Below are 24,208 nucleotides of genomic sequence, written 5' to 3'. Positions count from 1 at the left end.
GAAAGCAGGGAGGGTGACAACGCCCCCGCCACGCGTCCCGCGGGACGAAGCGGCTTGGCCTGGCTCTGCGTGCCGCCGCTGCGGGCTCTGCCAGGACAGGTGCTCGACTCCTCTCCCCCCTCCATGGAAAAGACACCGGGGTCCCAGCCTGAGCCCAAACCCGGCGGAGATCCGCTCGCTGTCCCCGGAGCTGGCCGGGGCGATGGGGACAGGCGGCTCCGCAGGGTTCCCCCGGCAGCAGAGCGGGGGGAAGCGGCGGCGGCCTTTGTGCGCCACCGCTCCGGAGCCGCCCGGCTGCGGCCCCGCGGCTCTCCCGCGGCTCGGCTCGGCTCGGCCCGTCCCTCCCGCCGCTCGGCGCCGCGCACACGCTGCACTCTGCCCGGCGTGGTTCGTTATTGTTAATGGGCGAACAATAGGCACATCTGCCCTTTCTTCCAGCATAAAGGCACCTTAGCTAACGAGGGGGGCCGGAGGGTGAGCTCGCTTGTTCTTTCTCCTCCGCCTTCTTTTCTTTCTTTTTGAAGAAAAAATAAAAGAAAACCAGCGGCATATGCGGCTGCTGGGCGCCTCGGGACATATGCTCGCCTTGCACTGCCGGGCACGCCCGGGGTCCCCGGCGGGGGCTGCCGGGGAGCGTCCCTGCCCATCGCAGCGCCCGGCCGGACCCCGCGGGACCTCTGCGAGTGCTGGGGGGCCGCGGGAGCCGAGCCGCGGGGTTGAGCCCGGGCCGCAGCGCCGTGGGGCACCCACCGCCCATCCCCGGGCCGGGCAGCGGGAAGTTTCCCCGTAGGGCACCTGAGAGGAGCGATACCGGGGCAGGCGGCTGCGGGACAGTGCGGGCGGATACGGCGGGGAGTGCGGGGGACACGAAGGGCAGGGCCCGCGGGGGGCCCGGGGCAGGGCGGCCCGGTGTCACCTCCGGAAGCTCCCGGTGAGGTGAGGAGGCTCCGCGCTCACGGAAAACGCGGAGTCACCGAAGGGGCGGGGCGGGCGTCCCTGCTCGGCGGGGCGGGGCGCCCCTTTGTGCCGGGGCAGCGGCACCGCCGCCTCTGGGCGCCGCCGCGCGCGGCTCGCCCGCTTAATAGGGGCGGTGACGTCACGGGGCGGGGCGGGGCGGGAGGGGGCGCCGCGCGCATGCGCGGTGCGGGCGGCGGCGGCGCTGCAGCACGGAGCGGTGTCGGAGCGCGGGGCGCAGAGAGAGCCATGGCTGGGGATGGCGAGGGACGCGACCACACACCCGCCGCGGCCGCGGCTGCGGGGCCCGGCCTGAGGGAGCGGCGGCCCTAGGACCGGCCCGGCGGCGCCAGCCAGCAGCGGGGAAAAAAAAAAAAAAAAAATAAATACATTGCCACAAAATAAAAATTAAAAGAAAAAAAAAAAAAAAAAAAAAAAAAAAAGCCAACCAAAACGGGGAAAGCCAGCAGCCCGGCAACAGCAGCAGCAGCACCGCCACCAGCAGCCAGCAGCGCTCGCCCGCCGCCGCCGGCCCGCGGGAGCAACCGGCCGCCGCCAAGAGCTCCAGGACGCCCCACCGCCCACCAGATAGATGTGCGGTCCCGCCGCCCGCACGGCCGACGATGAACGCGCAGCTGGCGATGGAGAACATCGGCGATCTGCACGGGGTGAGCCATGAGCCGGTCCCCGCCGCCGCCGACCTGATGAGCGGCAGCCCCCACCACCGGAGCGCGGTGGCCCACCGCGGCAGCCACCTGCCGGCCCACCCGCGCTCCATGGGCATGGCGTCCATCCTCGACGGCGGCGACTACCACCACCACCACCGGCCGCCCGAGCACGCTCTGACCGGCCCCCTGCACCCCACCATGACCATGGCCTGCGAGACACCCCCCGGCATGAGCATGAGCAGCACCTACACCACGTTAACCCCTCTTCAGCCTCTACCTCCCATCTCGACGGTCTCGGACAAGTTCCCTCACCACCACCACCATCATCACCACCATCACCATCCCCACCAGCGGATACCGGGCAACGTGAGCGGCAGCTTCACGCTCATGCGGGACGAGAGGGGTCTGGCGTCTATGAACAATCTCTACACCCCCTACCACAAGGATGTTACCGGCATGGGACAGAGCCTCTCTCCGTTGTCTGGATCGGGCCTGGGGAGCATCCACAACTCCCAGCAAGGGCTGCCCCACTACGCTCACCCCGGTGCCACCATGCCCGCCGAGAAAATGCTCACCCCAAACGGATTTGAAGCCCACCACCCTGCCATGTTAGCCAGGCATGGCGACCAACACCTCACCCCCACCTCCGCTGGCATGGTGCCTATCAACGGGATCCCACACCACCCCCATGCCCACTTGAATGCCCAGAGCCACGGGCAAATCCTGGGCTCTGCCAGGGAGCAAAACCCTTCTGTAACTGGTTCGCAGGTCAACAGTGGAAGTAATTCAGGGCAAATGGAAGAAATCAATACCAAAGAAGTAGCTCAGAGGATCACCACCGAGCTCAAGCGGTACAGCATCCCCCAGGCTATCTTCGCTCAGAGGGTGCTGTGCCGCTCTCAAGGGACGCTCTCAGACCTGCTGAGGAACCCCAAGCCCTGGAGCAAGCTCAAATCCGGCCGGGAGACCTTCCGCAGAATGTGGAAGTGGCTCCAGGAGCCGGAGTTTCAGCGGATGTCTGCTCTGCGGCTTGCAGGTGAGCCCGCTGCGGGGTCGGGGCACGGCAGCGGCAGAGCGGGGCCTCGGGCCTGGGCAGGCCGCCCCGGTCCCCGCCTGTCCCTGAAGAGCAGCACCGATCCCCCGCTACGCCGCTCCATTTCTCTCCCTTCCCCTCTCCCGGCTCGGCGCACCGGCACCGTCCGGTTCCTCTGCGCCGCACTCAGACAAAGCCGGGCCGGGGCTCGGGCTGCGCAGTGCGGCGCCCCGGCTCTCCCCGTTCCCGGCCGGGGCGCACCCTCCAGGCTCTCCTGCCGCCGGCACAACGACGCCCAGCGCGCCCGGTAACGGGACGCCGCCGAAAGCGGCACCGGCCGGCGGCAGCCCTGCCCGGAGCGCGGGGGGCGAGGCAGAAACGCCTGAACTGGTGGCTGAACCGGGCCCGACCGGGCCCACGGACGGGGTACGGGGGAGCCCCGGTAATGCGCAGCCGAGAGGAATCGGTGCGACTGCTTTGTGTCGGGGGCGGTGGGCTCAGGTGGCGGCGGGGCTCGGGGCCGGCGTCCCGCTTGGGCTGGGTGAGCTGGGACAGGCACTCGACGCGAGAGAGCCGAGCCCGGCCGGTGAGCGGTGGCTGAGAAATGCTCTTGGCTAAAATCCTTGGGTTTCTTAATTATTATTTTTTTTAACTGGTTGTAGTTATCATTAGGCCGCAGAGTTTGAGTTTCGCGTGGATGTCTCTGCGTGTGACAAACCGGCCGTGTCGTGGCTTCGCTGCTGCAGAGCCTCAGCCCGCTTTGGGCGCTCGCTGCCCGGTGTGCTCCGAGCGGGTCCCGTATTGTCTGCTCAGAGATGGCCTGGCCGTCCCGTCCCGTCCCGTCCCGTCCCGTCCCGTCCCGGTGCTCTGCCGCCGCCTCCCCAAACCCTCCCGCCTGCGCTCCCGGTGCAGAGACCGGCTTTAATATACCGTGAGCGAGGGTTTGTTAATTAAGTGATAGGTCTCCATTAATTTGTCCCTGGAGAACGCAAGACAGTCAATCCGAGTTGGAGCCGGGGTCACTGATCCGTTTCACAGACAAAAATAAGGGAAGGGCCAAATCTTTCTCCTTTCTAAAGCACAACTGCTCCTGCGCTTTGCAGTTCGGCGGCGGTGAGAACTTGCGGCCGTTCCCGGGTGTGCAGGGACGCGGCTGGGCAGCCACCGCGCTCCGTGCCCATTTCCAGTCAGCCACCTTGTTCCAGAAACCTGCAGCAGAGCTAGGAAGGGTCCGGGGCAGGGCCTCCCTCCCAGCTGTAGCTGGCCTTTAGGTGCCCGCCGGTGGGAGGACGTTGCTCTCTTTGGCTTCCACTCCTGCGGAGTCAGTTTCAAAGGTCTGAGCTCTCAGAAACTGCGCTTTCCACCTTCCCTGTCTCAGCAGCCACCCCAGCAGCGAAAAACCCTCGTCTTGCTGGAGCTACTAGGGAGAGGAGGATGTAGTGTGTGTTTCCAATATCCCCGTAACGATTGCTAAGGCGAACTTTCTTCGATTTGGAGCGGATTTTTACGACAATTTGCTCGACCTGACTCTCCGCTCATTTGCATAGATCGATACTGGAAACAGCCCCTGGATTGGGAGCCTGCTGGCATCCCTTCCCTGGCGCTGCCGCCGGGGAGCTCTGCCAGGCCGGGAGGGAGGGAGGGAGGGAGGGAAGCGGCCGTGCTCTGCCCAGCTGCCGGCTCCGGAGGGTCCCATTGTTCGCTTCTGCTCCCCAACCGCCCCTTCTTCCAGCCACCTCAGCTCTGCCCTCTCATAAACGGATCCCGGTAATCCCGTTAGAGAGACAAAGCCTCATTATTCCGCCTTCCCTTTCCGATGAAGCCCCAAAGCCGGCACCTTACAGAAGCAGCTTCCCCGGGGCGAAGGGGGGCTCGCAGCACGGGGGGGTCGGGATGTGCCGCCTGCACCCGGGCGTCCCTCGCGTACCGGGGGCTCCGGGCCTCGCCGGGGCTGCCCAGCCGGGCTCCGGCAGCACGTGGCCATTTGCATTTGCTGCGTCCCTGGCAGTGGGGCGGTCCCGGGTCCCCCGCCCCGCCCCGCGCATCCTGCGCCTCCTTCCGCGCCCCTCCGCGCCGCGCTGCCAGCCACCGGCGGTAAACGCAGAAAGTATCGATTTTATTTTGTGCAGGTTTTAAATGGGTGATGATCTTACTAAGTGGTAAAAATCTGCCCCGATTGATATTGATGTATGAACATCAATTCAAAATAACATAAATTACTGCAGCCGACGCAAATTAAATTTCACGTCCAAATTATAACTCACTCCCGGGCGTTTAGAGAATTATCAGGTAGATAAATACCCAGAGCCGCCTTCATTTCTTCCTTTTCCGATTTCCTGCAGACAACAACCGGGAGGCAGTGAGGGGGATGGAGCCTGCTTATTTTAGGCCTCTCGGTCTCGCCTTGCACTTTATCTTGAGTATTTGCCCCTTCCAGCCGCCCCTGGGGGATTCCTACCTCCCAGATTACAGAAGCTCCGACAAATAGAAGAAAAATTGGTAGTTACATGGAAGCAGGATTGAGGTCTTGACACTTCCTGGGCTGTCTCTTGAAATGTAAGCAGAACTGCTAATTGCAAAGCTGACCTCTTCCAGCCTCCATCTTATTCATCCCATCTCCCTTCTCTTCTCTGTTCTTTTTTCCTTTGTCTGTCCCACTCTCTCCTCTCTATCACTGAATATTTATCTATTTGACTGTCTCTCTGTTAGTCTTCCCTCCCTCCCCCTCGCCTTCATTGACATTTGGAAGGGCTGTGAAGGGATGCCGAAAAAATAAATACAATTAAAAGAAAAAGTGCATCCCTTCTGCAGCCTGCCGGGATTTCAGGCTGAATTTATTTCAGGGTTTTGTTTTGGTTTCGGATTTGTTGGGTTTTTTTTTTTTCCCCCGTGTGTGTGAGAGAGAGGAAACGGGAGGGGATAAAGAAAGAAAAAAAAACCCCGACTTTGTCTTGTTCAGGAAAAAATAATCTGCTTCGAGCCATTCATTGTTGGAACTGCGACTCCCGCCGATCGGGAGGAAGGGTAGCGGCCAGGGAAAATGCACTAAAGACACATTTTGCGAACGCACCAGGGGAGTGTAAGGGTGCCCAAGGGTCCTTAGGATGTGCTGCCGGAGGGGTTCTTTGCCGATGTGCGCCCTCTGAGCGAGCTCGTCCCGAAGGGCCCCTCCGCGGGGGTTCCCCGAGCGGTGGCAGCAGCCAAAGGCGCCCTGGGGGAACCCGAGCTCGCCCGCGGCTCTCAGGAGGCGGCAGGCCCGTCCCTCCAAAGCTGCTCCATGTTTGCCTGAGACCCGAGCGGTATTTTTCATAGCTGCATCTCTTTTCCTCCCCTCCTCTTATCCTTTCTCCCTCCTAATGTGAATCCCGGCTAAGCTGAAGCCTTGGGAAGCCGGCGAGAAATTCTCGCCAAATTAACTGTAAAGAAATCGATGGAGTAATCAGAACGTTTTCCACATTAAATATGAAATCTAATGACGCCGTTTGCACCTCTCGCCCGCCGCCTCCCCCGAGCTCGCCGGGAAGGTCGGGGCCGCCCCGGCCCCGGTGGCCTCATTAGGGGCTGTTTAATATTTACCCTGCGGGCGCTTTGCATGAAGGCATTTGCATCAGGGAGGCGGGGGGCATCGACCGGGGCCTTCACCGGCGACACTCCGAGCGGGGACCGGGCCCGGGGGAGAGGCCTTTCTCCTCCCGACCCTCCTCCCGACCCGGGACGGCCCGGGCCTGGCTCGGCGGACCTTGGGCCGTGACAGCGGTCGCTCCGGTGCGCTGCTCGGGCCGAGACAAGGGGCCCCGTCCCGGAGGGATGGGAGGGTGGGAGAGCCGCCGGAGCAGTCGCGCAGGCGGGGAGCGCTGGGGCGCACTTGTTTGCCGGCCGCGTCCTTCGGCGGGATTGATTTACAGCCGCGTTTGCCCTTCGTTAATGTTTGCCCAGCGGGAGGAGGAGGAGCGGGGCCGGGCGAGCCGCGTTCCTCCGCACCGGGCCGGGCCCGCCCCGCGCCCGTCCTGGCAGAGCCCCCGCCCCCGCAGCCCGGCTCGGCCCCTGCCCGTTCGTGCGTGCATTCGCTCGGTGTTTGTTTGTTTTAATTACCCGCCGCGTGGCGGGGCGGCACCCGGGGGCCGTGCCCCGCTTCCACCCGCGCCGCCGTTTGGATCGAAAGCCTCAAAACAGGGCCGCTCCCGGCCGTGGGTGCCCCGGGCTCACGGAGCCGGGCTGCGGCGCGATGCCCTCCCCGACCCGCCGGGGCCATCGCGCCGTCCGCAGCCCTCGCTCGTCGCCCCTCGGTTCCCGGGGGTCCTGCGCCATCTACTGACCGCCGGCGGGCGGGAGCGGCCCCAGCGGCCCCGGCACCCCGCCCGCACCGGGCAGCGGCTCCCCGGGCCGGGAGGCGGCGGCTCCGGGCAGCGCTGTGAGCGGGGGCCCCGCGCCGCCGCCCGGGCTGGCTCCGTCCTCCCCTTCCCCGCCAGCGGGGAACGAGTGAGGCCCTGCCCGACTTCAGCACCACGGACAGCGACCGCCGGCAGGGCCCGACCCCGCGCCCGCCCCGCTCCTCCTCCGCCCCGGCGGCCCCGCTCCCGGGCGAGCCCCGCGGCGGGACCGGGACCGGGACCGGGGCCGGGGCCGGGACCGGGACCGGGGCCGGGCCAGCCCCCTCCCGCTTCACGGCCGAGGCCGCCCGTAGCCCGGGCGCAGGTGCTTGTCGGGCCTCCCCACGGCTGGCGGCCCCGATGGGGAGCAGCATCGCATGGATTATACGTAGCGGCAGCCGGCAATTAGTGGCGGGCTGCCCGCGGTCACAGCGGCTCGGCTCCCGGCAGGACAGAGCCCTGGGGGCGCCTGCTCTGGGGATGAGTGCCTTCGAACGGGTGCGTGGCCAGAGGGGAAGCGAGCTTCCCCCAGCACCTTAACTCAGCCAGCCAGAGCGGTCGGGACATGCCAGGACGAGAGGAGGAGAGGTGTGTGGCACCGCTAGGGAGCCCGGGCTCCTGCCGGTGCTGCAGCTGGGTTCTGGCGTGTGCGATCTGCCTTTTACACAGCCAGGAAGGAACGTGATGATCACATTGGGACAAAATCATCTGGAAATCCACAGGCCAGGTGTGCTTCGGCGCCTGGCATTGCCTGTACCGGCATTAAACCAGCGGTCCGGCTTTGCCCTAGGCTCAGCCTACACCTGTCTGTGTAGCACAGCGGTCTGCATAAGCTCCACACAAGAAACAAGTTCGTTTCCAGGGAGTTCTAAGGTGACTGAAGCGCAGGGGCTGTTGCTCAAATACTGAATGAATGGTGAATACTGGTGAATTTCACCTGAAGACTACAGGCATCGAGGGGAGTTTTTCCTGAGGACCGACCGGGACCCAGCATGGCCGCGTGTCGGGCGCTTCCATGATCAAATCGATAAATGTTGATTCGCGTTTCAGGCATAAATCTGCCTGGATTAATCATACACGTACAGGGAAGTGACCGATGCTGACAGACTCTCTTTGGAAGCACAGCTGAGTTGAGCCGTTTTGCTTAAGAAAAAACCAGTTTTATGACGCTGAAAGATTAATTTATAAGAACAATTTATTAGCTGAACAGTAGTTTTCATTTTTTCCCCCATTTTAGGGCGATAGGAAGCCTCAGTGGTGACATTTTCCGTGCAGTCCAAAGGGCAGATAAAGCTCGCTGGCTGGCTCCTGTCCTCAGGAGTGGGGCAGCACTGCGGGCTGCTGCTCCTGCTGGAGCTAGAAATGCTGCTGCTCCACGCAGACTGAAACACTGGATCGGATGGAGCGAGGGGGGCTCTTCCTTAACGCTCGGGCACAGAAGCCACTGAAGCGAGCCCCGGTTCAGGTTTTGGATGTTTTTAGGGTGCAGAATTCTGCATTGTTGTCGCACGCATTACAAACCCTTTGATAAGAACTGAGCCACAGGAGGAGGAGTTTCCCGCACCCCCTTTTGCCCCATTTCCCCCCGCACAGGCAGGCTGCCAAACGGCTCCCTTAATGTTCCCCCCAACAGGAGGAACTTCTTTATGTCATCACTGAATCATTTCTCCTTTCTGTTTAACATATCTCGTTATTTTGAATATATTGGAATTGACGGAGAACATAAAAAATTGGAGCCGGGGAAGCGGAGGCCGGCAGGCCGGTCCTTAGGAGCGGAACCAGAGAAACGACCCGGGTTTTTCAGTGAATCCGGCGATCCTCAGTGTTGCAGCGAAGGTTTTGCAACGGATCGCGTCGCTTCCACGGCTCAGAAGCTCAATTTTCGGCTGCCGTACCAAAGTTCATGAGTGGGGATGCGGGAGGGGGCGGAATGACCCAACCCTGATGCCGGAGTCAGCACCCGAAGGCCGGCGGGGGGATTCGCTCCCACAGCTCGGAGTCAGCCGGCGTCAGCGGCTCGGTCCCCAGGGCCCGGTGCGGTTCCTCAGCCGGCTCGGGCCCCAGGGCCCGGTGCGGTTCCTCAGCCGGCTCGGGCCCGGTGCGGTTCCTCAGCCGGCTCGGGCCCGGTGCGGTTCCTCAGCCGGCTCGGTCCCCAGGGCCCGGTGCGGTTCCTCAGCCGGCTCGGTCCCCAGGGCCCGGTGCGGTTCCTCAGCCGGCTCGGGCCCGCGGGCCCGGTGCGGGGGGGACACGGCCGGGGCGGGGCTGCCGGGGCGGGAGGTGCGGAGGGTGAGAAGCGGCAGGGCAGGTGCGGAGCGGGCGGTGCTGCCCGGGCCCAGTGGGCCGGCTCGCGGAGGCGGGGCGCACAAGCGGAGCAGAGCAGAGCAGAGCAGAGCAGAGCAGAGCAGAGCAGAGCGCAGCACGGGCGGGTGGCGGTTCCCAGCTTGCGCTATGCGGAGCGGAGCGGAACGGAGCGGCTGGCACTCCCCGGTGCGGTACGGAGCGGCAGCGCGGCTGAGGAGCCGGCGGCGCGGAGCGCATGGCGTGGTGTAGTGCTGTGCCTTAGGGAACCCGCGGTGCGGTGCCCGCAGTGAGGTGCGGTCCCCAGGGTGTGGTGGGATGCGGTGGGACGCAGTGGGACGTGATGGACGTGGTGTGGTGTGGGGGATGCGGTGCGGTGGACACGGTAGGGTTGTGCGGTGGGATGGTGCGGTAGGATGGGATGGTGCGGTGGGATGCAGTGCGGTGGGATGCGGTGCGGTGGGATGGGATGATGCGGTGCGGTAGGATGGGATGGTGCGGTGGGATGCAGTGCGGTGGGATGGGATGATGCGGTGCGGTGGGATGATGCGGTGCGGTGGGATGGGATGGTGCGGTGGGATGGGATGGTGCAGTGGGATGGGATGGTGCGGTGGGATGGTGCGGTGGGATGGGATGATGCGGTGCGGTGGGATGATGCGGTGGGATGATGCGGTGGGATGGGATGATGCGGTGGGATGGGATGATGCGGTGGGATGGGATGATGCGGTGGGATGGGATGATGCGGTGCGGTGGGATGATGCGGTGCGGTGGGATGATGCGGTGCGGTGGGATGATGCGGTGGGATGATGCGGTGGGATGGGATGATGCGGTGCGGTGGGATGATGCGGTGCGGTGGGATGATGCGGTGGGATGATGCGGTGGGATGGGATGATGCGGTGCGGTGGGATGGGATGGTGCGGTGGGATGATGCGGTGCGATGGGATGGTGCAGTGGGATGGGATGGTGCGGTGGGATGGGATGGTGCGGTGGGATGGGATGATGCGGTGCGGTGGGATGATGCGGTGCGGTGGGATGGGATGGTGCAGTGGGATGGGATGATGCGGTGGGATGGGATGGTGCGGTGCGGTGGGATGGGATGGTGCGGTGGGATGGGATGATGCGGTGGGATGGGATGGTGCAGTGGGATGGGATGATGCGGTGGGATGGGATGATGCGGTGCGATGGGATGATGCGGTGCGGTGGGATGGGATGATGCGGTGCGGTGGGATGATGCGGTGGGATGGGATGATGCGGTGGGATGGGATGATGCGGTGCGGTGGGATGGGATGATGCGGTGGGATGGGATGGTGCGGTGCGGTGGGATGGGATGGTGCGGTGGGATGGGATGGTGCGGTGGGATGGGATGATGCGGTGCGGTGGGATGATGCGGTGCGGTGGGATGGGATGATGCGGTGCGGTGGGATGATGCGGTGGGATGGTGCGGTGGGATGGGATGATGCGGTGGGATGGGATGGTGCGGTGGGATGATGCGGTGGGATGGGATGATGCGGTGCGGTGGACGCGGTGCGGAGCCCCGGGCGCTCTGCGCGCTCCCTCCCGCGGGGAGCGGGCGCCACCCCGCGGCCGGGGACCGCCTGTGCCGCTGCGGGGCGGGGGTCGGACCGGGCTGACGCGATTAAAATATTGATGCAGTCGCAAAAATCGTTCATTAAGGCAATTTAATCTTTGCTATTAAATGTCCTTTCAATTCATTTGGGGTAATTAAGATGCAGTTTAAGTCATTAAATTCTAATTACTTATGCTAGGCAAAGAAATATTTGTCACAGTAATATGGTTAACGAAAGACCTTGCTAAAGAATTTCAACATTTACTTTAAATTATATCGCAGGGAAATCAGGTGTTTTCCCCTGATTGATCCATTTAGCAACATATTCTGTAACGGTGATGTCAGCTCGCTGAAGTGGTTACAGATCCATCAAGGCTAAGTTTGTGTAAACCCCTGAATCCCGAACTGCTGAGTCAGCACTCCGCAGGCAGATTCACTTCATTATTCCAGGGGCAGCAAATTAAGGTCACTCATTTTAATACAGTGCCCAGGAGTGAGATGTTTACTGTTCTGGCTCAGCTGGGATCTGTGTGTTGGCGGGTTGATGTCTTCCGGTGAGCTTCCCATACACAAACATATTTTCATCTCTTTTGATGTTATGAAACAACAAAAGAGTATTCCCTGGATTTGATGGCAGAGAAAAGAGACACAGATCAAAAGATCTCTGGGTGTATGGAAACACCTACACCCTGAATAAGTGTAAATACAAATCACTAGAGAAACAAGTGCCAAATGCTGAATAATGCCAGGATTAAAAAGAAATAATTTAGTGTGGGCTCAGACATTTCAGAATAGACAATACTCTTTTCAGTTGAAAGGAGAAAGTTTTGGGGAGCAACCAATGACCTGTGTCACCCATGTAGGCTTTCATCACTAAAAGCTGTGAAGGGCCTGATCCCACAGGGGGCTGAAGCTGAAGGGAATGCTCTTTCAAGCGTCAGTGCTGTCTGCTACCTGCTGCCAAAGTCCTCAAGCAGTTTCAGCCTCCTGCAGAAATACTACTGCTCTCTCCACCAGAAGAGAGTGCCTCCTGCAGAAGAATATCCTTCAGGATATTCTCCAGTTAATACCAGTGAAGAGTTTTCACTCTCCAAACATGTTATTTGATACTGTGTGATGTTTCAAAACTAGAAGCAGATGATTTGGAAAGGGATTCCTAGGTGGATGCAGTTCAGAATGTGGCTGAACTTTCTAGACCTGACACAACAACAGAGATTAGAAAATACATGGAGAGACTTCTAAAAAGGCTTTTTATGTCTTTGAGACAGTCTTTCTTGTACAGATTAAGTTGGGATAACTAAAAGACTTTTGCAAGAGGAGGGGTAAAAGCCACCACACTCTTCATACAAGGCACTTGGTGGCCATCAAGTAGTAATGGCTTGTGGCCAGCAGTGACCCAGGCCAGAGCTGGAGATGTGACCCGTCACCTCAGGGTGAAAGGTCTCGTATCCCATCATTGGTGACCTGCACACAGCCTCCTCTCCATATCCACATGGCTTGAATTCAGCATGCCTGGGGAGACGTTGTGTGTGTGTCTCTCCTGCTGGTCTGGACCCAGTCTGGGTGCAAACAGAGGAGAAAAGAGCTCCCTGTAAGCAGAGATCCCCTGTGTGCATTGGCTTTCTCCTCCACAGAGTGAGGAGACTCCTGCCCAGGCACTGGAGGGCTCTACCCTCCCTTCCACGAGCAGCTATGTTGCCATGCTGCTGGTGCTCCCCTCTGCTGCCCTGTGTCCCTGCTGCCCTTCCAGCCACTTTGTACAGGCAAAAATCTGCTTGTGGCCATTCTGTGCACCTGTGCTGGAGCTATGGGAGCTGCTGCAGGCACTGTGTCCCTCAGAGTGCATGGCTGCTGCCTCAGCCCAGCTCTGCTGTAAGGTGCCATGCCTGAGATCTCCCAAACCCACCATCATCTGCACGTTTCCATGCCCTGCCAGAGAGCTTGTTCTGTGCTGGAGCCACAGCAGGCCACCAGCTGAGCAATGCCTCTCTCAGGGAGAGCTGCCCTCTCAAAAGTACATCAAAAGTAGCCACAGGGCTTGAGACAGGGCTTGTCTGAGTTAAATTTTCCATTGTTGTTCCCTCTGCTTCAGTGACAGTTTTCCAGAAAGGCAGCCAGCAGGATTTGTGATGTTCACAAACCAAACCAGAAACCATCAGAAATTAGGCTTATTGAGAGCATTACCAGTTTCATTCTTCGCTTCTCTTTTTCAGAAAGGAAAACTGGAATTTGCCAGAAACAGCTAGGCACATGTGCACACATCAAATGTTCCTGAAAATTGATGCATTGTAATCAGGGTTTTTTCATTTGATTTTAAAAAGAAGTCCACCTCTAGGGATGAAACACTAGATCAAGCACCAGGGTTAACACCTGAGCTTACTATATTCTTGACTTTTAGATTGACTGAATAATGTTGTTCATATCACAGACAGGCAAAACATCCTCTTCACTGTCTCAACCTAAAGATGCAATTAGTGCATTTTCATAGTGGACACGATCCTGTTCACACCCCTGGCAGAGCAGAACTAACCCTGCTGTGCTGCACCCAGCTGGGGGCCGCAGAAGAGCGTCAACAGACGCCGAGCTGCAGAGGTGAGAGCCCACTTCTGTACCATGCACAGGCAGCTGGGCCTCAGTGGGATGTGCAGACCTTACAAGGCCTGGCAAGTTTACTTGACCAAATCCCTCGGGTGACTTAGAAGGAACAAAGGGAGACAAAAATAGATTGATGGGCTGTGTCAGGAGAATTACAAGTGTCAAAAATATCTGTTGCTCAGGGCAGAGGAAGATGGAAGTGACTGGGAGAGGCCAGAGTTCAGGGCTGGATTTATAAGGCTCCTTCTGGCACTGATAATATTACATTGTCATATCTGCACGTGTGTTGTCAGAGTCAGGACGACTCTTCCTTTATCCTCTGCTTTTCTTTTTTCTTAACAAGATTTTCTTAAAGGCTTTTTCACAAGGCATCACCTGGAGCATCGCTCAGCCAGGGCAGCCTGGAGACAAAGAGCAGGGCTGCCTGCAGCAGGGAGAGAGGGCAGGGTGCCAGCAGGTGTGTCCTGGCAGAGGTGCACACCTCTAGGGAGCAAAGCACCCTGCAAAGCACCTAAATTCAGTGTCTGTGCTGTGGGAGGGGGTCCACTCACAGTGCTCAAGGGCAGGGGCACGAGGACATCAGTGCAAATTACTGTTATTATCTTCTGCTATGTGAGATAAAAGAGAGATGGAGTGTGTGATAAATTGTGAAGACGGATGCTGGTGTTTTTCCAAAAATAACCATGTCAGTTGATGTCTCTGGGGCCTGGCATTAGGGCAGGACCTGGCCAGAGCAGGCACAGCCGCTCTGCCTGGGCATGACCTGGCTCAGGCTGCTGCCAGAGAGCCTGGCTCTGCCAGCCCTGGCTGTGTGAGCTGGCCAACCTCTGTGCCTGCTCTGGATCTACTCTCATGTTGGAGCAGATTTTATCCCATGGTGTACATTTGTTCTCCGGCAAGCTGGAAGCTACAATTTATTATTAAAATTGATTGGCTCCAGTGCAGGGAAAACGATCGCAAGGAAACCCTATTACAGATTTTCATTATCACCATTATTTATTTTTAAGTGCTATTAATATTCCTGAGCCTGGACAAGGCAGAAAATGAGAGGTGGTTTCCACCCCTGCTGCTCACAACCTGAGGCTTGGCAGTGCGAGGGCTCTTGGAACAACTGAGCGTGTTGGGAAGTTCTTGTTCTCAATCTGCCTCTGGCAAATGCTAATGGAAGTAGAACTGAAAATATTTGCAAAATAGTAAAATAGGTTTGTTTGTATCATAGGCTGGATAGCTTTTATTTTTTTCTCCCTAGTAATGAGCTCTTTTTTCTTACCTCTGTGATGTCACTAGCATTAACTAAGAGGGTTTTGATACAATTGAAGTTGAGGAACAAGGTATGTTGTAACTCTCGGGACACTTTATATGGAAATAATTGTTTGGGAATGCTACATTTCAGGAAATGAGCACAAGTTCAGGAAGACAATGTGTTATGCAAGCTAGTTTCCCAACAGATGGTTGTTTTTCTGTAATTCCCTACTATTTCTGAGAACTCATGTAGTAGCTTGTGATGGAAGCCCCAGAGGCTCACATCGCTAATTGGGCTGGCTTTGTACCTACTGCTGTGACTGTCATTTGTGATGTGATGATTCACACTGAAGCATTGCACAGCACTGACTTGGATCACGCTATCTGTGCCGTTAGGATTTGCTGACGAATTATGATCTGGACAGAGTATCTAGACGGAAGATGGAATTTGTGTAGTCTTTGAAAAAGGAAGGTGTAAAGCAGCATGAGCAGAAATGAAGCACAGCAAATGTTGTCTGCACCTGGTTTGTCTTCTTTTCTGCCTGAGCCTGTTAGCAGGACCAGCCAAAGCAGGAGGCTGAGGCTGTTATAAAGCTGAGCTCCTGCAGCTGCTTTCCCAGGAATTTCTGATTATCAAATGGTCAGACATATAAAGACTGAGATGCTGTTGGTATCCTCATTCTTAATATTTGTCAGTAAATAACAGACTCTTCTTGCAAAAGCATTTTTAACCCTTGATTTGTCAATGTTAACCTCCAGTGGGGATGCAGATTATTCCATCAGGCACCAATTCCATGGTGAATTCAGAAGTTTGGCTACAGTAGGGGCTTGTGTGCATGAAGAAACCTGGTTTTTAGCCCAGAAGCTCCATGGTGTTTTAGAGGTCAGGATGTAACTTCAAAGCATTCTTCAAAGGTTTTCAGATAAAAATACCTGTAGGAGACATGATTTTGGCAGCCCAGTCTATCTGATTGATGTGTGATTTCTTATGAAAGAGTATGTGGCTGGAATATATATTGTTAGTGACCTTTTCAAAAGCCTCTCCTCAGAGGGGATTGAGCCACCAGGGCCTTGGTCCCTGCCTGGGCCAGCAGAAGGAGTCTTCACAGCTCCTGGCTCCTGATCTGTGCAGTTCCTATTTCTCAAGTGCAGAAGGTGGATGACTATTTTTATACCTCCCACGAGCAATGGAAACACTCATGCCAGGGCTGGCTCTCAGTAGTAACAGAAGTTGTAGAAAGGACTTCTGCAAATTTGCTATTTTCATTCCAATAACCATGATATAAGTAGAGATACCACACAAAATTCTTCATTTAATCAGTACTGATCTCCACAGATGCCAGGACTAGACAGACACAGAGAAAGAACATTAATATTTCCTTCAGAAACACATCTCTCAATCAGAATTAAAGGATGTTGTTAGAGGAAAAAGGGAAACAGACAATTTTGAAAGTGAGACAGAGGAATCTGTCCTCCCAAGGAAGCTTTTATCCTAGGAAAATGCTAACATGCTAAATGCTAAGATGAGCTTGCAGACAGTCAAAGGCTGACAGAGGGATCTGGGAGTCTCCCTCACATCCCATCAGATCCTGCCTGGAAGGTGATCCTGGAGGCAGATTTCAAATTGCAAGCACCCTTTAACGATGTAGAGCAACATTCTCAGAGGGAAAGAAGGGATGATAGATTAAATAAGGAGCAATTCTATAAAGAAGATCTGCTATACCATTGTTTTTCATGACAAAATGTGTCTTATTTTGTTCAGGATACATCTAACCTGTAAGATTGTAGTAGCATCCTGGTTTTTCAGAGTTCCTTATTTCTCAGTCAACAAAAAGCTACAGAAATGGATTGACAGCAACTAATAATGGTAAAAAATATGACCAAGGTTAAGAGAGTTCACTGAATTTCTACATTTGATATCTAGAGATATCAAATACTTAAATTCTCAGCACTAATGGGTAGTATCAAAATTGCTGAATTTTAACAAACAACAACAAAGGTATTCTCTAATTTTTATTCCTCATACTTGTAATAGTTTATAATGAGTTAAAGATTTAAATGTCCCACATCCTCTCCAAATTGGGAAGCTGACATGAACAGTCCTTTTCCCCTAATTTGCTCTGTACTGTGTTCCCACAGACTCCTCTGCCAGCCCTCTCTAACCATCCTCCCCTTTCTTGCAGCGTGCAAGAGGAAAGAACAAGAACACGGGAAGGATAGAGGGAACACACCCAAGAAGCCTCGGTTGGTCTTCACCGATGTCCAGCGTCGAACTCTACATGCAATATTCAAGGAAAATAAGCGTCCGTCCAAAGAATTACAAATCACCATTTCCCAGCAGCTCGGGTTGGAGCTGAGCACCGTCAGCAACTTTTTCATGAATGCACGGAGGAGGAGTCTGGATAAGTGGCAAGACGAGGGCAGCTCCAATTCAGGCAACTCATCTTCTTCATCAAGCACTTGTACCAAAGCATGAAGGAATAACCACGAACTGAAACCTCGGTGGAAAAGCTTTAAAAATAAATAAATAAATAAATAAAGACAGACCAGGACCTCAAAATAGCAGGTTTATACTTAAAACTATTTGAAAAAAAAAATATTTATAAGTCCAAAGAAACCAAAGACTTATTTCACCTGCATTATGACTTTGTTCTAAGACACACACTTTAGTAGGATGACGACTTGCAAAAAACAGAGAGGAAGAAGAAAGCGAAATGGAGGGAAGGAAACAGAAAGCAAAGAGAAGAGGAACAGACCACTGGTCTTACACCTTTGCCCATTATCATCTTCACCGTACTTGGCTGTTTAGTGGTTTGGAGCATAGTGATTTCCTGTCATTGAACAGACATCTCTTTGGATACAGCTCTTCATGTCCACAGCAATTGCCATGAAGGTGTTCAGTGTATCCGTACTGCGTACACGCCAGTGGGTAGGGACTTAGGGCTGGTCTCCAGAGAGGGCTGTGCCACGGCACAGCCGACAAAGCGTGGAGTCGTCTGAATTCCTTGGAACGGTAGTGTGATTTTTGCTGTTTCACAGTTTGAACTTGATTGGTGCAATGCCTGGAAACAAGTTCAAGCTAGGCAAAGAAATTTTGAATGGTACCTAAACCAGTGCATTCTCTTTGTTTGTTAAGGAATGTTCAGATTTTAAAAAGGAAAACTATTCCATCCATAAAAAAATCGACTAGCTACCAAAGAACACATTTAATAATTATATTGCAGGTATTTTATTGCAATGATTTTAATATTCCAAAGCTATTTTTACACAAATACTATGTAGAGTTATAGGTATAAACTAATCTAACTGTATAACACATAAAACTTGTAATCAAGACTGTTATTTGCAATTAGTAAAACCACATTATTGTTTCTTTCTGTGATTGGCAAGAAAGAATGTCACCCGAGGAGATCACAGCCCCTGGCAGAGTACGGGAACTGAGAATGGGATGCTGCTTCCATTGAACTCAGTGAGCCCTTTCCTCACTGACTTCAACGGGAGCACAAGAAAGAGCCATGTGTTAGAGCCATGGGTGCTACTCCGTGTGCCCTGTGTGTGCCACTTGTGTGCCACCGTGAGTGCCACTGTGGGTGCCCTGTGTGTGCCACCGTGAGTGCCACTGTGGGTGCCCTGTGTGTGCCACCGTGAGTGCCACTGTGGGTGCCCTGTGTGTGCCACCGTGAGTGCCACTGTGTGTGCCACTTGTGTGCCACCGTGAGTGCCACTGTGGGTGCCCTGTGTGTGCCACCGTGAGTGCCACCGTGGGTGCCACTGTCCCCGGGCACTGGCCTGGGCTGGAGCTGGTGCTCCAGAGTGGCTCAGCTCTGCCATCTAGCCTGCAAACAGGAGACCTGAGGCACTCAGGATGCAAAAATGGAACGAATTGAGGAATGCAAAACCACAGGGCTCAGCGTCTGATCAATACTCATTGACATTAGTGAGCTTTTTTTTACCTATCGACCTTACCAGGCAAAGGAATGGTAACAGCTTTGAAGGCTCGTGGTCTTTTCCTATTGAAAACAGTGGTATAACATCAGTTAATGTTGTGGGAGGAGCTCCAAGAGGAGCTCCAGCAGTGCTTTTGGAAGGAGGAACTGTGATCCCTCTGATGTCAAGAGCAAAATTCCCGTGGCACCGAGATACAGCCCGATGTTTTGTGGCTTTGTATCTATGTGTAGCAGGCTGAGCTTTTGTCCCACGCATTCTTTCTTGCTCATCTATTAGTCAGGATAATGCATGAAATAGTTCAAAGTTTGTAGCTGAAAAGCTTTAAACGCTCTGTTGCTAACAGACCCACAGGAGAGAAATCATCCCGTTCCTACTCTGATAAAATTAAAGAGAAAAGCATGCAACATCTGCATATTAAATTTTAATGTAAGGGGAAAATAGACTTTAAAAACCATACATGTGCCTGTTAGATTTCTAACTGGTATTTCAAATCACTGTAGTAATTATGCTAGGTATATTAAATTCCAAAATATCCAAATATGCAGTTATAGGCCCGATGCAAGGACTAGAAATAGGTAATCTTACTTCCAACATTTTTGGTTTTAAGAAAAAAAAAAAAAAAAAAAAAGGAAAATTCAAGGTAAACTAGAATCCAAGCACTATAAACAGTAGCAGATGCTGGTTTGAGGGATGAAGTCCACTCAAAATACCAGTGACACCAAAGCAGAGCAACTTTTGTAGCACCAGTTATTTCCCAAGAGGACAGGGTCTAGTCAAGGTTCAGGGTATACAGTTTATTTCCACCCAGTGTTTAGAATACAGGTGAAATATCTCTTTATTAAAATAAAGTGAAATAAACCAAATATTTTTGGCACTGAATATTTCTCTGTATTTCAGTATGTTAAACCCACTTTATTGCTGACAAAGCAATTATCTATGAAAATTAAACCTAATCTGGACATTTTTTGAATCTCTAGCTTACCTTAAATTTTAGCAAGCTTTCTTTTGAAGTGTTCCATCCCCACGGAGACATAATTGACATGGAAACATTGATAAGCTCACATATAAAGTACCTTATGAATGCAGTCTCATTAGTGTAAGGTTAATAAAGGACAGTGATAACTAACGGTTTAGTTTTTTCCAGCAAAACACTGCTTTGTAACGTACCTATAGTTTAGAGAATAAAGCCTTATTTATTTAAAACTTGAGAATTTAAAAATGCAGGGAAATTCAAAGTACATTGCCGCATTTTTAGTATTTCCATTGTATTGTCTTTATAGACTACTTGCTGAAACCAAAGAGAACTTTCATACCAGCATTAAATTTGCACCCAATATGCAATTTCAGGATCTCTGATACACACACATGCAAGCCCCTAAATAGGACTGTGTATATGTACATGCACACACATTTTTATGGGGTGTATGTATGTACGTATACATGTGCACACACACGTCCACACACACTAAAACTGATGCACAAGTTATAGATTTTAGGTGTTTTGGGTTATCTTAACATGTCTGTTTAAGTAGATATAAACCTTTTGGTTTTCTCTAAGCCATTAGGAACAAACCACTCTTCCCATGAGCAATATGCGCCTCATACTCTGAATAGGCAAAGAACACACTTTTCTTTAATTTCCTTCAAAACATGAAGCAAATAACTCTGGAACTGCTCAGTCTAGCTGGAAAGCTGTGTTACCTCTGAGCAGACTGCCCGGCCACACCGACTGAAGCATGGACAGGTTACCTGGTGCTCCCTTGCTCTGACCGGTGCCATTACTCAACACGGCATCCTTGGAGGGGAGTTTCTTCTAATGCTGCATTGAACATTTCCCAGGAAACCTGTCTCTGTCTGTTAGTGTTAGTCTTTCAGTTCATTTCATTCCTGACAAAATGGAAATTGGTTTCAAATTCGACAAGAGGATCTAAAACTCTGCCAGGAAGGATTAGGAGAGGGAGCAGAACCTGAAAGAGTTTGGGAGCATCAGGAGATGGGGCTTCAGTCAAAGGTGACTCCATGGGCAAGAGGGCATTAGGAACATGCATTCAGCTAACAGGCTGCATCCAAACATGACTGCAGTGACCCACGGGGGAGGCTGGCCAAGAGGTGAACTGTCCGCATCCATCCCCATTGTAAATGGCATCATTAGATTTCTAGGAAAAAAAGAACAAAACAAACAAAAAAAAAAATCCTCCTTCAGACTGCCCCAGAGCGCTCCGTTAGCCCTGCGTGGCTTTCCAGGGCCGCAGCCTCCTCTCCTTACTCAGGTAAAGCAAATCCCACCAGAGCGAGCCAGCCAGCAACGGGGCTTTTGCTTGAGAAGTTGCTCCTGCACACGCCATGCCAGGAGCGAATTCCCAAGCAGCCGAGTGGCCGGGGTGGCCTGGCATGGGAGCAGCCCCAGGGCTGCCCGCGGGCACCGCTCTTCTCCTGGGATTTCAGGATAAGGGCACGGTGCCGCTGGGCATCGCCCCAGGGGCTGCTGCTGCCCGGAGGGCTCGGAAACACTGCTGAGCTTATACCAAAGAGTCTTAGGACACCTCTCCTCACCTGAGTTGTAAACGACATTTTTACCCCAAAAAACGTTCCTTCTTTCTACTACTCTTCCTCCTATCCTCCTCCTCTTCCTCCTCCTTTGTACATAGGGATGAAAACTATGCATTTAGCAAACAAAGAGAAAGCACTTACCCTTTTCTATCTCACTGCGTTTGGGTGCATTCAAAGGCCCAGGGGCTAATTTTGAGACTTTGCTTAGCCTCCTGGTTTATTATTGTGGTGTGGTTAGCTTTACAATACATTTGGTAACTATTTGCTAAAGACAAAGAAGCAAAAGGTAAGGAATAGCTACTTCCACGTGTTAAAAAAAAAGAAAAAAAAAAAGAAAAAAAAAGTGTGTAAAGATCTACTATTTATAGTGTGAACCAAAGACGCTACCTCACTCGATTTCCATTGGTGATTTTAATCACATTGATGATACCAAAGAATACCAAAGATTTTTCATGCACGGCCTTGGTCTGGAAAGGGAACTCATCCTTCTTCTTACCCCCATCCCCTGACCCCCTTCCTCACCTTCACTCAGTGTGTAACCTTGTCTTCATTCTTAGTGGTAATGCTAATAACCTTACGAATACTTCTCTTGCTACAACTGCTACTACTGACGATGATAAGGATAATAATAATAATAATAATAATAAAGCTCTTGGCAAACATGTTGCAAACTTTGTAAACTCATAGGACGAGTGCCTTGCTTGAACCAAAGTGTTAAACCGCTGTTGACCTCTTTATCTCTCACCTTATACTCTTTGAATACCTCAGCCTGTTAGAAAGGCCACTAATGAAAAAAAGGAATAATTCTTCACCGTGGTGCTTTTTGCCGTGCAACCATGCAATGAAACTTTCTTTGATACCAAAGGAAAATGTTTTTTTCCACTTTCTTGCTGACAAACCAAAGGTTCCCTCTTCTTTCCCCCAAAGCAGCTTGAGTCCCTCAGCCCAGACAGGCCGTGCATCGCTTTTACCAATTCCTCCAAATACCTCATAGTAATAAATCTTTAGGGTTATGTTGTATAGAGAGTCTATGTGATAAGGCAGAACTTACTAGTTTGATAATTGTTAAGGTTACTTAAAAAAAGCTTTATAATTCTTATTTATTTTGTAGGGGTTGTTTTGTTTGTATATTCCTTTTATATTGTTTGGTTTGGGTTTCGGTTTCTTCTTTTTTTCCTTTTTTTTTGGCAGAACTTCTCTGTTATACTCAAGGAAGATCTTATTCCTGGGAATGTTTCAAAGTGGGTAAAGATCGCTGTTTGCAATGAATGCAAGAAAGGGAAACGTGGCTTCAAGTACTTTTGTCTTTTGTTTCAACTAGGATGCTTTGTGTTTGCTAGTCGATGTTCTTTTCACAGGGTAAAAAAAAAAATATTCTCTGCTGTGATAAATGGTTCCTATTTTTTCTCTATAATGTGCTGTGACTTTTAATTTAATTACATTTTGTATACGCTTATTTAATCACTGCTTTAATTTATGACTATGTAGTTTAAAAAAAAAAAAAATTGTATATAGTAGATTCAAAAATGGCCAAAGCTTTATGTTACAATCTTTTCATTCTTGTTGCTGAGATGAACTGAAGGAGAGTGCTTCTCTTGACTGCAGGGTGTATCTTCAGCCTTGTCTTGGCATGCACTTCCACCCGTGTTACAAACACTGCCAGGTTACCCCCCAGGCCTCCCTTCCCCCCAACTTGTACATGCCAAAATGAGTGTTTCAAGGTAGTACTTTTGTCACTTAGAAAGCAGAAAGGCATTATTAGTGTGTTTTTTCTTTAATTTATTTGTCTTTTTCTAGAAAGATTGCTTTGTGGGTGAGACCCGCACATCCAAAGAATTTAAAAGTCGTTTAATGTTTAAAAGCACTGGCATTTGTGAGAGATTTTGCTGAGTTTTTATTTTCCTTCGCCATTCGCACGGGTAGCGCAAGCGAGTAGCAGGCGCGGGCCTTGGGAGAAAAGCTGACTTGAATCTGGAAGCCTTGCTCACGGAAAGGCCTTGGCGGGCGGCGGGACAGCGCGGGCCACCCGTGGGCCACCAGCAGGTCACCTGCTCCCCAGGCAGGGCCTGCAGGATGGATGGGTGGATGGATGGATGGGTGGATGGATGGGTGGATGGGGCCCTTGGGGCACGGCTGGCTCCCGGGGCAGCATCAGCAGCGTGGTGCCCGGCTGTGGGCGAGCACAGGGAGCTGTGCAGAGCCCCTGCCAGGGGCACGGAGCTGCCCTGCCACCCCCACAGCTCCAGGGAGGACAAGGCAGTTCGGAGTCGAAAAGCAAAAAAAAAAAAAAAAAGAGTAATGACAATGATACTTCTGCAAAGCTGATGATGGCATCATGGCACAGAGAATAGGATGCCACTCACTTGTGTTTTATTTTGCATAAAGACTAGGTTCTGGTTCAACCAAATGTCGTGTACTGACACGGTTTGTGATGGCTGTAAATATTTCCTTTCCCGTGCAGTAGCTGAGCCCCAGGTGTTCCTCCTTTTCCTTGGAGGGGATAGCGAAGGGGCTGAGGGAGGGAAGGACAAGGGCAGGGTCTGAGCTTTCGGTCAGAAGTTACACTTTCTAGGTACGTTTTTATACTTCAAGTGTTGAAATGGGGCAATAAAGAGGCTCTGAAATGAAGGATCATTAAATGATCTGTTGGTGGGCATTGGCTCAGTGTCTGCTTTTAATACAGGAGCTAATGCTGTGCAATGAGTTCTGCCTCACGTTGGAGGGGGAGGCAAAGCATTGGTGTGAGAACCGGCGTGAGCCATCGAGCACTGGACAAACCGTGCTCGGGGAGCCGCGCTTTCCTGTCCCGTTCCGCTAGTTTGGTTTTTCACGGCATGTTCTGCATTTACTGCACTTACTGCATCCTCACCGTGGGGCCGCGTTAGTTTTGCAGCCTGCCCCGAGCAGCGGGGAGCGTTCGGCACAGCCTGGCCGGGCCCGGGCTGCCCGGGGAGCTGCGCCCTGCCCGGCCCCGCGCTGTCAC

The 24,208-nt window shown here is 53.2% G+C and overlaps 1 protein-coding gene across 1 annotated transcript; it reads left to right on the top strand.

Moving 5' to 3' along the window:
- Nucleotides 1-1,414: 1,414 nt before the first annotated feature.
- On the top strand, nucleotides 1,415-23,520 carry ONECUT1 (one cut homeobox 1). Its single transcript, XM_086848904.1, has 2 exons — nucleotides 1,415-2,658; nucleotides 16,911-23,520. The coding sequence occupies exons 1-2, from the start codon at nucleotides 1,578-1,580 to the stop codon at nucleotides 17,201-17,203; spliced, it is 1,374 nt and encodes a 457-aa protein (XP_086705030.1). The 5' UTR covers nucleotides 1,415-1,577; the 3' UTR covers nucleotides 17,204-23,520.
- The last annotated feature ends 688 nt before the right edge of the window (nucleotides 23,521-24,208 follow it).

This window comes from Cyanistes caeruleus, chromosome 13, assembly GCF_971803275.1.
Source record: "Cyanistes caeruleus chromosome 13, bCyaCae1.hap1.1, whole genome shotgun sequence".
In the NCBI taxonomy this organism is placed as follows: domain Eukaryota; kingdom Metazoa; phylum Chordata; class Aves; order Passeriformes; family Paridae; genus Cyanistes; species Cyanistes caeruleus.
Note: the sequence above shows the minus strand (reverse complement) of the source record. Positions and strands in the feature narration are given on the sequence as shown.